This window comes from Phoca vitulina, unplaced genomic scaffold (genome assembly GCF_004348235.1).
Source record: "Phoca vitulina isolate PV1807 unplaced genomic scaffold, GSC_HSeal_1.0 scaffold61, whole genome shotgun sequence".
Taxonomy (NCBI): Eukaryota; Metazoa; Chordata; class Mammalia; order Carnivora; family Phocidae; genus Phoca; species Phoca vitulina.
This window is the reverse complement of record NW_022589764.1, coordinates 7,229,284-7,243,922: the sequence shown is the minus strand read 5'-3', so window position 1 is coordinate 7,243,922 and position 14,639 is coordinate 7,229,284. Positions and strand designations below refer to the sequence as shown.

Below are 14,639 nucleotides of genomic sequence, written 5' to 3'. Positions count from 1 at the left end.
CTGTTAGGTTTCAAGTTGAAGTTAAAATGTTCATTTTAAGTCCCTACTCACAGAAACTACGCCACACTCACATTAGACAAACCACAAGACCAAGAAAAAGGCAAAACTCTTACCTCACAGGAATAGCTTTAGGCACTGTGCTGATATTGTTCATTTGATATTTAGGTTTATCTGCATGGAGGGAGAACGTTTCAACCCCACTGTCAAACTCAGGAGGCTGTGCTGCACCGTGTGCTTTCGCAAGGGTTTGGGGAGAAGCTGGGGCTTTTGAAGACAAGTCAGGTTTCTGTGCCGTTTCACTTGGCAGCAGATTGTGGTTGAATTTAGGACTTTCGAACTTGCGCTCAAATGGCCGGGCAGAACTTGTGTATGGTTTTGGTGTGAATCGATTATATGCTGGAGTGACTGTTTTCTGAGTCTGTTCAGCTCCATTAACTGGAGCTTTATCTGGGAAACTTTTCTGGGGATAGAAAGTAGATTGAACAGTGTCTTCTCGGTTTGGTGGTCTGAAAGTTGCTGGCTTATTCTGAGATGGAGGTGGGTCTGGTTTGGACACTAAAGAATTCTGAAAATCCAGCGACACCGAACTACCTGAAAAAATAAACACAAATAAACATTTTTAAAACTTCCACAAAAAACTTTAACAGCCCCTCTGGTGTCTCTCCCATCTTAACTTGTCCCGGTGCTGGAGTCACGGCCCAGGTCAGGGTTAGAGCCCTGGTGGCTGTCTGTGACACTGAGGGACCAGGAGGGGGATGGACACATGTGGTGCTTTAGCGTATCCTGCTGCCTTGGAGTCAGGGTCATGCTTCTAAGAGTCCAAGCCTCCAGAGACTGGTGTCTGAGTATCCCCTCTCCAACATTCATAACAAATTAGAAACAGAATGACAATACAGCTATGTTAAAAAAAAAAAAAATCACTATAAAACTCATCTAAAGTCAAAAGGAAAGCCACAGAATGGGAGAAGCTATTTACAACCTGTATAATTATATGGAATTAGGATCTAAAACCTTTAAAGAACTCCTATACACCCACAAGAAGAGTCTACCAAAGAGAAAATGGGCAAAGCCCTGCAGAGGCAACAACGGAAGTGAAGGCCAGAATGCTCGGTTACCGTACAAGACACTCAACCTCACTACTAGGAAAATGCAAACCCAAAACAAACCCCAAATACCATCTCACACCCATTAGATTGGCAACACTTCAGTTTGGTAACACCAAGAGTTGGCAAAGATGTAGAAGAGGAATTCTCAGGTATGGCTGGTGGCAGTATAAAGTAGTGTCGACTGAACTCAAGCAACTCATTCAGGAGAAAAATAACATCAATGCTACACAAAGTCTTTCAGAAAAAAAGAGAAAAGAGGAAACATGTCCTCGGCACTCTTTTATGAAACTAGCACAATGACAGCAAAACCAGACAAGGACATTATTAAAAAATAATAATAATAGGGGTGCCTGGGTGGCTCAGTTGATTAAGCGTCTGCCTTCGGCTCAGGTCATGATCTCAGGGTCCTGGGATCAAGCCCCGCATCGGGCTCCCTGCTCTGCAGGAGGCCTGCTTCTCTCTCTGCCCCTCACCCTGCTTGTGTTCCCTCTCTCACTGTCTCTCTCTGTCAATTAAATAAATGAATAAAATCTTTAAAAAAAAAAAAATAATAATAATAATAAACCCAAATTCCTTATGAACCCAGCAACATATTTTACTGCATTAACAGAACAAAGAAGAAAAAGGTTATGATCATCTTAATGCATGTGACCAGATGCTTTCAGCAAACTAGAAAGGAATAGAAGGGAATATTCAAAACATAATAAAGGGTAGCTATGAGAAGCCACAAAAAAAAAAAAAAATAGCTAACATGGTAAAGGTGAAATATTAAATCCTTTCTCCCTAAGATGGGGAAGCAAAGATGTCTGCTCTCATCATTTCTACTCAACATTTTATTTGAGGTCCTTGCCAGCATAAAAAGGCAAGAAAAAGAAATAAAAGGCGTTTAAGAATTGGAAAGAATTAAAACTTTATCAGCAGACGTGAGAGTGTGGAAAGAAAATCCTAACATGGGGTAATGTCAATGTACCACGACGACTCTACAGCTCATCTGGTTGAAGACTTGGCCCAGAATTTGATTCCTACAAAAATAGCTGAGAAACGTCTGTAGTAGCAAAAAGGCAACAGGAGAATGGATAAATTGTGGTATATTCTTAGGGTAAAACAGACAACCCTTTTTTTGAAAGGGCCAAATAAGACAAGGGGCATTTGGAGGTGAAGGCAGCAATCCCCCTTCTGGGGGAAGGCAAAGAGACACAGACAGTTTGAGGGGGCAGCAGGAACAAAGCAAGGTGCTCTGAACAACGGACTAGTGAGCTGTACACATCTGAGGGCAGAGGGAAAGGGAAAGATGAAGCAAGCAGGAATGAGGGACAGGAGCCGCACCAGTGGCCCAGGGAGACAGACGGCGTGGGTAAGAGGGTACGGGGTAAGAGTTATTGCGCAGAGACCTGTGAAGGAGAGAGTGCGGGCAAAACCACAGGGGTACAGCTGTTAAGATGAATCAACGGGAGCTGCTGGTCCCCTTGCTGGGATTTTGCCACAGTACCTAACTGCAAGGTGCTGAGGGACACATGTTCTATGGAACTTTACAGCTCTCCTATATCCACGTGTGAAGAAGGAACATAACTGATTTTTACAAACCACCAAATATTTAGATTTAGACATACTGGCTAATTTCCAGAAATTGAGCTGTGCTTATAGTAAAGGAGATTAAAATCTATTTAGCTAAAAGGCTTATCTGATACAATGGTCATAGTCATAAAAACAGGAGATGTACTTTACTTACGAAAACCCTTAGTTTTCGTTGTTCCCAGGCTAAAGGTTTCAAGTATATATATTTTAATGAAAAACCCTCTTGCTTACAAACTGCAAGAATTCAATTTTGTAAGTATTACTCTATTACAGCAGTAATGACAATTTTCAAACTTCCTACCTTCACCATGTGCCCCCTTGGCATGCGTGTGGAGGGCGAGAGAGGAGCTGGTACTGGGCTGAGCAGGCTGGGCGTACTGGGAGGGCAATGGGGGAGGAGGGGGAGTGGCCTGGACCGGCTCATAGCGCTTCTCACCAAATGATCTATCCATGCCATCAGCTTCAGGAGACTTTCCCCTGTGAAAAAACGAAGACAAGGCCAACATATGAAAATGGATTTACATTTACAAAACAAGTTCTCATTCCTCTAAGTATCCCTGAGTTTAAAAAACAAAAAAATAGAAATTTCACAATTTATTCTTAGGAGTATAAATGGTTAACTCTACCCAAATATACAAACAAATTCGACCATTTATCAGCACAAGAAATGTAAGACAGCACAGATACTCGAAGAATATTAGTAAAACATCCAGAAGATGGCAACCAAAAGGCAGATGAAATTTTGGGTATACTTGTAATATTAATTGTTTCGCTTAAAAAAAAACCAGTAAATGGTTGAGAGGTTTGAGAAAGTCTTCCAAATATTTTGAAAAATATTTACTGGCCCAAATCTTCCTTAGATTCATTTCTGATTTGGTATCTAAGGTACAAAAAAGCCTTGACTTCTGTCACGCTCAAAGCACCACAAAAAATGGTTTTATAGCCCAGAGATTGGCAAATTTTTTTATTGTAAAGGGCTGGACAATAAATGTTGTTGGCTTCTGGGGCCATACAGGCTTTTGCACAACTATTCAAACTCTGCCCCAAAGCAGCCATAATATGTAAATGAAATTGGTGTGGTTGTGTTCCAGCGACACTAAAAACTCTGGACATCTCTCACTTGGCAATTGCCCTTAATTTACTGGATCCATTTTTTTGTTTAACAACTGCTGGAGTAGCAGACGTTGCTTGATTTTACAAGACTCATTTAAGTCAAATTGTGCCAGGTATGCTTGTTTTTTCAGATCGCCAATTGTTAATATGTAACACATAAAATTCAAACAAAAGAAATCTTTAAAATAGACCCATAATTACAACACTGCCATCTAAACCTTTGCAGAGAGCCAAAGCTGCACTGGCTTTATGTGCACAAACAAAACAGACATTTGGAACGTACTTTCACAGAAAATTTCACTGACGAAGTCTAGTCTTGTGATTAGCTTTAAAATGACGCTGTTACGTTGCTTTCAGGCTCTTACGCAGAGCATTTGAAGACTTTACAATCTGAAAGTGCACATAATGCCAGTGACGCAGTGAGGGACACCTTATGTAACAGCCTCACATTAATGCCAGTCTTACCACTTGACGCTCCTTTTCAAGTAGTCATAGCTAGCGTAAGAGCCAAGAAATCTAGGTGACGGCAAAGCAAGCGCAATAGAAAAACGAAAGGAAATGGTCAATCTAACTAAGTACATTTGCAGCAAATGGAATTCAAATGTCATTTTAAAATAGCAACCAAAAAAATACACATCCACCATTTCAGGAGATTTTGATTTATAAAAAAAATCTATCACTAACTTTCATTTAAGCTAGGAAAATCACCCGTCGATTAAAATATAGTAACGTAGTTAGGTCCTGCCTGCCCGCCTGCCCGCCCTCCACATATTTTAACTGTGCAGCTAGTGAGTAGCAAGGTGCTTGAGCTTTCTTCCTCTTCCACCTCTGCCCTCTGGCTTCACTTGCCAGTGGTGAGTAAAGAAATGAACTAAATAAAGGAGGGATACCAGGAATAATCAGCAGGCTCTGAATAAGACTGAGATGCTCTATTAAAAGAAGAGGGCCGGGCAAAAGAAATCCTCTAAGCGAAAACAGGAAGAAGCACTCCAACCCACCGGCTCTGGGGGTCCCCAGCAGGGTAATGAGGAGCGGGCGAGTGGAAACAGGACTGCCTTTGAAACATGACTGATGAATCTGTGCTCCTTCCTAGCAAGACCTTATCCATCACCAGTCCTAGAGCTAAGTCCTGGGATGGGTGGAGCCTATTTGTAAAGCTGCCATGCTTGAATCTCACAGCTTCTCTCACTGAAGTGTGTCACACACACGCACACAGAAATCACCTAATATCAATCTTACTTAGTTCTTAAAAAGTTGAAAACTGCTAACACTTGTTTTGAGACCTGGAAGTCTCACAGTAAGTGGACTCTTGAGAGGGAGAGATTCTAGTGCCAGCAAAATCCCTGAAGAAGTTCAGAGTCTCTGGGCGGGGACAGGTACACAGACCCAGAGGGAGACTGCTCTTCCAGCCCTGTGGTGGAATCCTGGAAACTCCTCACAGGCTGTGAAGACGAACAGCTAAGCCACTATTTCCAAACCTCCCCAGTTCCGACTGGGCTCTCCAGAACTGTAAGACAGGTGATATCCACTTGCTTTCTGGGATGTCTGTCTTATGCTAGCAGACTTCTCCCCTCTCTAACTCCCATCATTTCTGAGGCGTGTTTTTAAATGGAACGTAAGCACATACTATCCGGAAGAAGACAACTGTGCTATTTCTATATTTTACTTTAGAAAATAAAGGCCTGCAGGCAGTCTACTGGTGACAAAAAAACAGTAAATGGTTTTGAAATACAGGACAAAGAGGGTCGTATATTTTAAATTATTTTCCAGTTGTTAAAGTTGTCTTAATTGGGCACAAGAGTACAACAGCACTAGAAGGGGGAGACACAGAAACACCTCCTCTCTGTCATCCCATCTTATTCCTTATTCCCCTTCCCAATGCTCTACCCACCAGATATCCACATGGGGAAATGCTGCACAACTATGAAGAGTTTTCACTTTATGCCACAAAAGAAGGGAACGTATACTGGTGTCCATCTCAAGTCACACTCTGCGACTCCCATAACACTCCCAACAGGAAACAGTGAAACCAAACACTCAAGAGTCCTAGGCGTATTCACAAAGACAGATGTTATCTATTTCTGTCAAAGGCAATATATGCTTGAGGAACCTCGGACCAGCTAAGACTCGTTCCTCCCAGAGCTGCATTAATGGAAAGGGGGGCAGCTGACGCACCAAGTACACTGTGCCCTGCGCCGCTGAGTCCCCACCCACCAAACACCAGGCAGCGTTCTAGACCCTGTCGGAAAATTATACATCACAAATATGTCACTAAATCTTCTCTGTAGAAAAACCCAATTAACGCAAAACCAAAAATGCTTTGTCAGCTGATTCTCTGAAAAGACTTTACTTTTTAGACCTAAACGTATTCTTTTAAGGCTGTATTCTGTTTACCAAGTACATAAATAAAATAAAAAAAATAAGATAAATTAATAAAATAAAATCTCTCTCTTTTCACTACACCCTTGGACCTGCTTCTAACAAGAATGTGGGGCGCCTGGGTGGCTCAGTCGGTTGAGCGTCTGCCTTCAGCTCGGGTCATCATCTCAGGGTCCTTGGGATGATGCACTGCTCTGTTGGGCTCCTTGCTCAGCGGGGAGTCGGCTTCACCCTCTGCCTCTGCCCCTCCCCCATACTCGTGCTGTCTCAAAATCTTAAAAAAAAAAAAAAAAGAAGAATGAATGTGTTAAATGAGCTCACTACGGCTCACTGTCTGAGTCTGGACACTCTCTCCAGATGTACCGGGCACCTCTCTAGTGCTGCGTTAGGGGAGGTTCACAACACTGGACACTGTTTGCATTTAACAACGCCCACTGCAGCACTCTGGTTTGCATTTGTAGTCCTCACAAACGGCTTTCTTCTCTAGACAAAGATTTAAATGGATGACAGTGGAAAAAAGGTTTGAAAACTTCACCTCAAATGATGTCTTAGAGTGGTAATTAAAATTAGGTTTTTAATATTAGAGGTTTTATTTTTATTTTTTTTTAAGATTTTATTTATTTATTTGAGAGAGAGAGAGAGCACAAGAGGGGGGAGCGGGAGAGGGAGAAGCAGACTCCCTGCTGAGCAGGGAGCCCGATGCGGGACTCGATCCCGGGACTCCAGGATCATGACCTGAGCCGAAGGCAGTTGCTTAACCAACTGAGCCACCCAGGCGCCCAGTATTAGAGGTTTTAAAGAATACTCTAAAAAAATTTCCACTCAATAGTAAATAACAAATAATAGTTAAATCCAGGTAATCCCAAGCATCTAATTCACTAAATACCTGGGTGCTTTGGAACTTCGATACAAGAATGATTTGTGATGGCTTTTTGATGTGTCAGCTTGGGTAGGCCGAACTATAGTCCCCATCTTCTGCTCAAACACTACTGTAGGTGCTGCTGTGACAGGGATTTACAGATGTCATGCCTCTAATCAGTTGAGTTCACGTAATCAAAATGGAGATCTGGATGGACCCTTGTAAAGAGAACTTAGGCCTTCCCTGAACTCAGAGATTCCCAAACAGCTCTGCCTCTTCTCTTCCTGTCCTGTGAACGTACAACTTATGGCAAGGTCCCACAATGGTGTAAACGAATTCCTTGTAATAAATCCACATCTGTTTCTCATTCTTGTGGGTTTGTTTTGCTGAAGTATGAACCCACCTGTGCCTATGTGAGTTTATATATCCCACTCTCAGTGGGTCTGTATACCAACAAAAACCCCAAGAAAGAAAGACAAATCAACAAGATCCCCAACAGGTAAGTCAACAAAAGGGAGAAGCACAGAATGGGGAAAAGACAACTAGGAGTCAAGAAACTTGGGTGCCAGGTCTTAAGCTCTACCCCTGTCATGCCACCTCACTGGACCTCGGTTTCCTCATGAATAAAACTGGACCAGAAATCCTTAAAGTCCCCTCAAGCTCCAACAATAAAAAAAGATAAGCTCTTTCTCACCTTGAAAAAAACAAAAAACAAAAAACCCCCCACAAAACTCTATTGTCCTCCTTCAAATAATGTTGCCCCCTGCTATGCTGTTTTCATATTTAAAAAGCAAAAACAGAAAAGAAGGAAAAGAACCAGCATTAAGTGTGTTGTGCAGAGGGAAGACTTATGATTCACCTAAAACTCAGGGTCTTCACAGTTTACTCCCTTACCTGAAAACACTTTGATTTTAGTATCTTTCATAAGACAAAAGTTTTGTGTTATCCGGTATCAGAGTTTAAGAACAAAACACACACACACGTCCTAGAGCTAGAAACCATGCACACTGCTGAATGACTGCAGGTGACAAAAATCATGTATTATGGACTTAACTGCATTCCTTCCAAATATACTGAATTTCACGTGATTAACTCTACCTTATGCAACTTTATGTCTCTTATTTTTAAAAGGTAAGTCCTGGTGAAGTAACTTACTTTGAAGAATAACTAGAAAAGTTTGGTTGATTCTGAGAATGAACTGGCTTGGCAGGCTCTGAGAGATGGCCAGCAGGAATGTGTGTAGAAGGCTTGTTATCAAAACTTCTTCGGTCAAAGTATGACAGTTGTTTTCGATAATACTCTTCATCCTCCTCGGGATCGTAATGATTAGACCGAACAATATCTTCAGGCGGCTTCATTTGAGGTTTTTGAGGTTCTGGGATCCTGACAATGAATGACAAATGGAACAACTTTTCAGATGTTAATTTTACAAAGAAAATGAATATATAAATATTTTATCTTGACCTTTCATTGCTATGATTACTCAGGATCAAGCCGAGCAGTCCAATAGTCAAAATGGGCATTTCAAATCCCATGCCTTCATTCATTATACTCAGAAAGCAGCCCTCTTCTGGCTCATGAGGCCTTTAACACAATCTAATAAGCTTGATAATGATTTGGCTAGAGCCTCATGGCAGGTTAGAAGCAGTTAAATTAGAAAGAGAAAAGGGAACATATAACTAAGACAGTGAAGAACTTCCCAAAGTACAGACACCAATTTTAGCAACAAGTAATAACTGAGAGAATTTAAGAACTTTAATCCACGATCGATAAATGATTCTCATATAAGGAAATGAATCTATATAGTCCAAAGTTCTAGAGGGCACAGTAAGCAGTGGGGAAGAAATTAAGTTGTTAAGCAAACTAACAGAGATCTTCTTCAATTTACAATGGGATTACATCCCGATACATCCAGAGGAAGGTGAAAATATCGATAAGGCAAAAATGCACTTAATATACCTAATTTACCAAACACCATAGCTTAGCCTAGCCTACCTTAAGTGTGTTCAGAACACATACTTTAGCCTACAGTTGGGCAAAATCATCTAACACAAAGCCTATTTTATAATAAAGTGGTATCGCATGTAATTCATTGAATACTATACTGAAAATGAAAAACAGAATGGTTGTACGGCTACAGAATGGTTTTAAGTGTGCTAGTCATCTACCCTGATTGTGTGGTTGACTGGGAGCTGCCCCTGCCACTGCCCAGCACCAGGAGAGGTACTGTATCATATATGGGAAAAAAAAAAATCAAAATTCAAAAAGTACGCTTTCTACTGAATGCGTATTGCTTTCACGCCCATGTAAAGTTGAACAATCATAAGTCACATCATTGGAAGTTGGGGACTGTCTATACGTTGTTATGTATGCTCTGCTTAGTGAAATTTTAGAAACCTTGCCTCAAAAATAAATAGGTTTCACACCAAAAAGGGGGCTAAACTTTCAATAATTAAGCTTATTTTATGTAAAATAGCTCATTTGCTAAAGATACTGGCTAAAGGAGACCCGCAGTAGTTTACGTTTTCATGAAAAGCACTAGACATCATTAAGAGGAAAATCTGTGGGGCGCCTGGGTGGCTCAGTCGTTAAGCGTCTGCCTTCGGCTCAGGTCATGATCCCAGGGTCCTGGGATCGAGCTCCGCATCGGGCTCCCTGCTCTGCGGGAAGCCTGCTTCTCCCTCTCCCACTCCCCCTGCTGTGTTCCTGCTCTCGCTATCTCTCTCTCTGTCAAATAAATAAATAAAATCTTTAAAAAAAAAAAAAAGAGGAAAATCTGTATGTTGGACAGTAGTTCCTCTTTATCACAAGCATGAGTTAGGCAGAAAAACTGTATTCAAACCCAGTCTGTCACTTACTCGCAGTGTGACAAGGACCCTGCTAGGAGAGCTGTGAGCCAGGTTTCTCTCCCAGCTCCACCAAGTCCTATAAGCTACTCAACTCCTCTCAGCCTCAGTGCATCTCTTTAAAATGGGGGAAAGGACCATCTACCCACACTGCACTGAAGTGTATGGAGCAATGGCAAGCATATGGCACGTGCTCACTATATGATTAATTTTTGTTATTTTAGCCAAACTGAGTCTGTTTCCTTACCCCTAGAAACTTAAGAGCTAGATCCAGCAATGAAACCCCAGTCTGTGCTCACTAGATTAGAGTTCATGTGTCTAAAAACACGTCTAAAACTAAAGAACGTAATACAAATGAAGGGCTTTAACATTTTTATTTTAATCACTTGCTAGAAAAGTATCTTTTTGAAAGACTTGGTTACTAAAGGCATACCAAAGATCTGTTACAGAAGACATAATCAAGACCTTTATTTCTCTTTCTAGGGCCCCTGTCTTAATTAGAAAGGTTGGTAGTTTTCATTCAAGGACAAACAAGACCCTCTCCCTTCTCCTTCCTCTCCTCTACTGCCGTAGTAAGAGGCTCCGTCACTGACTGAAAGGGTCAGACTCCTGGTCAGTTCCGGGCCCCAAACACCACAACCATACCCACCTGTACAGTGTTTTGTCATGTTCACTGAACTGATTCTGAGGAGTGGCTTTAGGACCAATGACGGGAGCACCTGGAGGTTTAGATGCTACCTCTGGAGGCTGCAAAACAGAACAAAAACATGCCCCAAGAACAGAGAATTACAAAAGAGCTTCATTTAAGCAGGGGAGGGGGAGCTAGGAAGCATTCCAAACTGCTCCTTCGCTGAATGTGCCCATGGAGCCAAGGCAGGAAAGGCATGGTTACATGCTTACCTTAAAACCAGCAGTGTGGTTTTCATCCTTCTTGCTCTCCAATGATGCAGATCTTTTGTTTTCAAACATTTTAACTCTAGTGAGCACAGACTGGGGTTTCATTGCTGGATCTTCCTCCTCTTCAGTCAGAGTTGGGGGTGGAGGCAGTGGTTTGGTATTTGAAGGCAGAACTTCTGGCTTGTGTTGAGATGCGGGTATTAGAGGAGGGACAACTGCAGCACCATGGAGAGGCTCATAGTGGCCTGCTTTAGAGGTAAATCCTTGTGATGGTACTTGCTCATAACTTCGTGGGTATTGGTCAAAATACTGTTTGGGTTCAGACGCTTTCGGGCCTGCTGAAGAATAGGACTGTGCTTCTGGTCTGTATCTATTATGCACGTCATATCCAGGAGTTGGCTGCTCTTCGTGTCGTAGGGTGGAGGTTCTGGGTGGCTGGTCATAGCGTGGTCTGCTGTCATAGGACAGGGGGGCTGGCTCTTCAAAACGTGGGTAATAGCCTCGTTCTGAGGACTCTTCAAGATGTTGTCTGGAGTCAAGGTCCCGAGGGTGCTGATTATCAAAAGAAGGTCGAGGCTGGTAGGGCTGTTTGTCATCATAATACGACCACTGCTCCTCGTATGTAGGAACGCGCTCTTCGTAGCAGAGACGATGGTCGTAGTTTCGAGAACGCTGGTCTGTGTAGCCTGAGGAGTCGTATCTGTATGTGGGCTGCTCGAGGTCTCTGCTGGCTTGTTTCTCTACATATGGGGGTTGGGATTCATAACTCAGATTAGGGTCCTTGTCTGGCCTCTGCCCTGGGTGACCAACAGCTGGCTGTTTCAAAACATGATTCTGTCTCATCATTTCCTCAGGATAGGGATCTTTTCTATACACCTGTATAAAAAATTCATGTGTAAGTACAAAGGCTTGTTTTCAAGTCTAGTCTACCTTAAGAGACGAAAATAGAATTTTATATGTGAAAATGGTATGTTCTACCACTTATTACCAAGACAAGAAAGATATTAGTGAGAAAGCTAGTTTAAGTGAAAGCTCAAAATTTATAATGCAGGTAGGGGGGCTTTTATGTTTTAGCATGTTCTAAATGAAAAGTGAGTTAAAGATAATTAATTATTAAATTTAGCAGAAAATTAATACACTGAACTACTGATTCCACTTGATTTGGACACCAAAAATAATAATCATAAAGAAAACTTACGGACACCATAATTTACAAAACACAAAAATGCTTATGATAAGGAATTCTAAAATACTGAAAGCCAAAAAATAAAAATAATAAAAACATAAGCACAAATCCCAATTAAAAAGCCTATTTTCAAATTATCAGTATACCACTGGAAGCCATGCAAACTACAAAACTGAAATGATTCGTATTGATTCGAAAGCACTATGGTGTGTAAGCCCACAGTAAAAAAGCAAAAGGAACACTTAAAGGGCAAAGCAAAAATGATCGTGTGCTAGACTGATGGAGAGCGACAAATGCGGGCGACACTGCAGCACAGGTACCTTTGCTGGATCTACATGCGACGGCAATGATGGCTCTTGATCTCTTAGCATTATGTGAGCTGCCTCAGTACTTGGTGTTCTTAAAGAATCAGCTTGTGGTGAGTAAGATGTGGAAGGAACTGGGGTGGGCCCCTCCAGTCTGACATTAGTTAAAGTTACATTATGGTTAACAGCAGAGGTTGATGATGCTGGGTTTGTTTCAGGCGAAAGGTAAGGGACTGGAGATGAGGCTTCCGCTTTCTGCGAAGTGTTTAAAATATTTTAAATATAGTGTTTTTGTTTACTGCTAACTTCCCACTTCCATTTATAGGGGTTGGTAGACATACATTTTAAGTGTGCTGAATAACAAAACTATGACCTCACGTCCTCAATTAAAAAAAAAAATTCAGTATACTGCTGTGTAAGACGAACACACAAAGTTTAGAATTAAGTCCTTGGTATTCTCAAATCGAAATTAAAGATTAATTCTTAATCCGAAGAAAGGACAAAATATATTCTTCAACTCAATCACCACATTCTAAAATTTAATAATGCACCTCTAACTACAAAACGTTGAATGCTTGCTGCTTACCTGTTGAGAGGCTGTTTTAAATCCAGGGGAGTCTATTCTATGAACTGGTTGTGGCTGCGCTTGTGGTGAATAAGGAGGATATGTTTGGTTTTCATGATGCATTCCAGAGGAGTCCTCTCTTACAGGCTCAGAGGACCGTGTAATGGCAGACTCCGGTGGAGTCCCAACCTCATCATTAAGAGTTTCATCTAGTTCTTGATCAGTGTAGGCCCCGCCTTCTGTATCTGTGTCTTCATAGTCAGAAGTGTGTCTACTGTCCGTGCTATACATTGAGTATTCACTACCTGGGGCTGACAGGTAGGACAGACGATCATCATGCAAATCAAGGTCATCACTTGTAGCACCATCCGCCTGGGTCAAATAAAAGTAAATTAAAAATTTTATTCAGTAGTTCTTTAAGAGATGGCCTTTATTTTACAAGGGAGATTGAAAAGGATATTTTTCTTTGGAGAAGTCACATCTATATCTCGAAACTTCTGGCAAGGAAAGGTCAAGAAGACTGTACAAGCACACATGCAGACACACAGAGCACCCTTTGAGATCTGAAGGGCTTGAAGAATGAAATGGTGGCTGCTCAGCCACAACAAAGCTGGACTCTGAGGCTCAGCTCCAGAAGTCAATGAAGGAACCCTGACACCACTCAGATTTACAAAACCTAATCAGTCACTAGTTTATCAGCCCAAAGCAAGGTGAAGAGGGAGAATGCTACCAAACCAAACTCACAGAAACAAGGACACACTGACAGAACAGCGCATTTAAGAGTTAACTATGAAAATAAATGCCACAGTTCAAGTTGAGTAAGAGCTTACATATATTTATATATATATATATATATACACACACACACACATAAAGAAAACTACTTTTAAAAAAGTTGGTATTTGGTCCTCAAGTTTTTGTAAAACACAATGGAAAAGCATCATCACCTAAGTGCCAGTTGCCTCATTAAATTAAGAATTAGTGTCTTTATTATTTTTCACAGATGTAGTATCCAATGGATGGTGAGGGAGAAATGCCATCATGTTTCTCTTTTGTAAGTAATTAAGATCTGAGTTGGTTTTTACTAGTCTACATTATCTTCTGAGTAGACCAGAAAGAAAACGAGAAGCATTTGAGGGAAAGGAATCTAAAGAGTTGCATCAACAGGCTGTCATTAGATACTAGTTTGAAACTAGTACCTGGATTAATTAGAACAGTCCCTGAAGATCTTGCCTGGACACTGTGCCCAGTTGGGCAGGAGAGCTGAAGGATGTGGAATCCAGAATTCAGACAATCCTTCTTCCATTTTAAGCACAGACTGAAGGACAAACATAAGGCTTGAGCTGCCTGAATGGAACATTCCACACAGTCCTATGCCTGGCTCTCTTAAGAGCCTGACCCTGAGTACTGCCCTCCAGATAAGAAAGACTAGGGTATGTGAGGTGTCCCAGGGGCTCTGGTTTTCAACAGAGTACCTCTTGGGCTCAGGAAGTGAGAATTCCAGGGCTCTGCTCTATGTTACAGCAGAGTCTCTCCCATCGAAATCTCAATGGCTTCTCAACTCTATAATGGCTGCTGCAGAAGAGAAGTCTTTTTGCTACCTACTCTAACTTTTAACTCACCAGGGTTCTGGAAGACTATAACCCAGCAGCCAGCCAGGGAAATATTTAAGTCCTTGGAGAAGAATTAACTTGCAACTCACCAATCCACCTAGCCTTTGCAGTGGTATGAAATGCACAGTGAGCAAGAACCATGGGTTGCGCTGACCAAGAAATGACATATGCCTACATGTTAAGAAAGTCTCAGGA

At 41.6% G+C, this 14,639-nt stretch overlaps 1 protein-coding gene across 15 annotated transcripts in view; it reads right to left on the bottom strand.

Annotated features, from left to right (window-relative positions):
- Nucleotides 1-14,639, bottom strand: part of TJP1 (tight junction protein 1) — a 239,816-nt gene that overhangs the window by 8,455 nt on the left and 216,722 nt on the right. For 6 of the 15 annotated variants that reach the window (XM_032391257.1, XM_032391259.1, XM_032391256.1 and 3 more), the window contains 8 exons: nucleotides 12,853-13,203; nucleotides 12,282-12,521; nucleotides 10,779-11,651; nucleotides 10,528-10,625; nucleotides 8,188-8,415; nucleotides 4,260-4,310; nucleotides 2,983-3,158; nucleotides 114-591 (listed from right to left, as the gene is read on the bottom strand). In XM_032391257.1, coding sequence (XP_032247148.1) covers nucleotides 114-591; nucleotides 2,983-3,158; nucleotides 4,260-4,310; nucleotides 8,188-8,415; nucleotides 10,528-10,625; nucleotides 10,779-11,651; nucleotides 12,282-12,521; nucleotides 12,853-13,203 — 2,495 coding nt within the window. The remainder of the gene's footprint in view (nucleotides 1-113; nucleotides 592-2,982; nucleotides 3,159-4,259; nucleotides 4,311-8,187; nucleotides 8,416-10,527; nucleotides 10,626-10,778; nucleotides 11,652-12,281; nucleotides 12,522-12,852; nucleotides 13,204-14,639) is intronic. The other 9 variants (XM_032391260.1, XM_032391261.1, XM_032391258.1 and 6 more) reach the window with 5 other exon arrangements.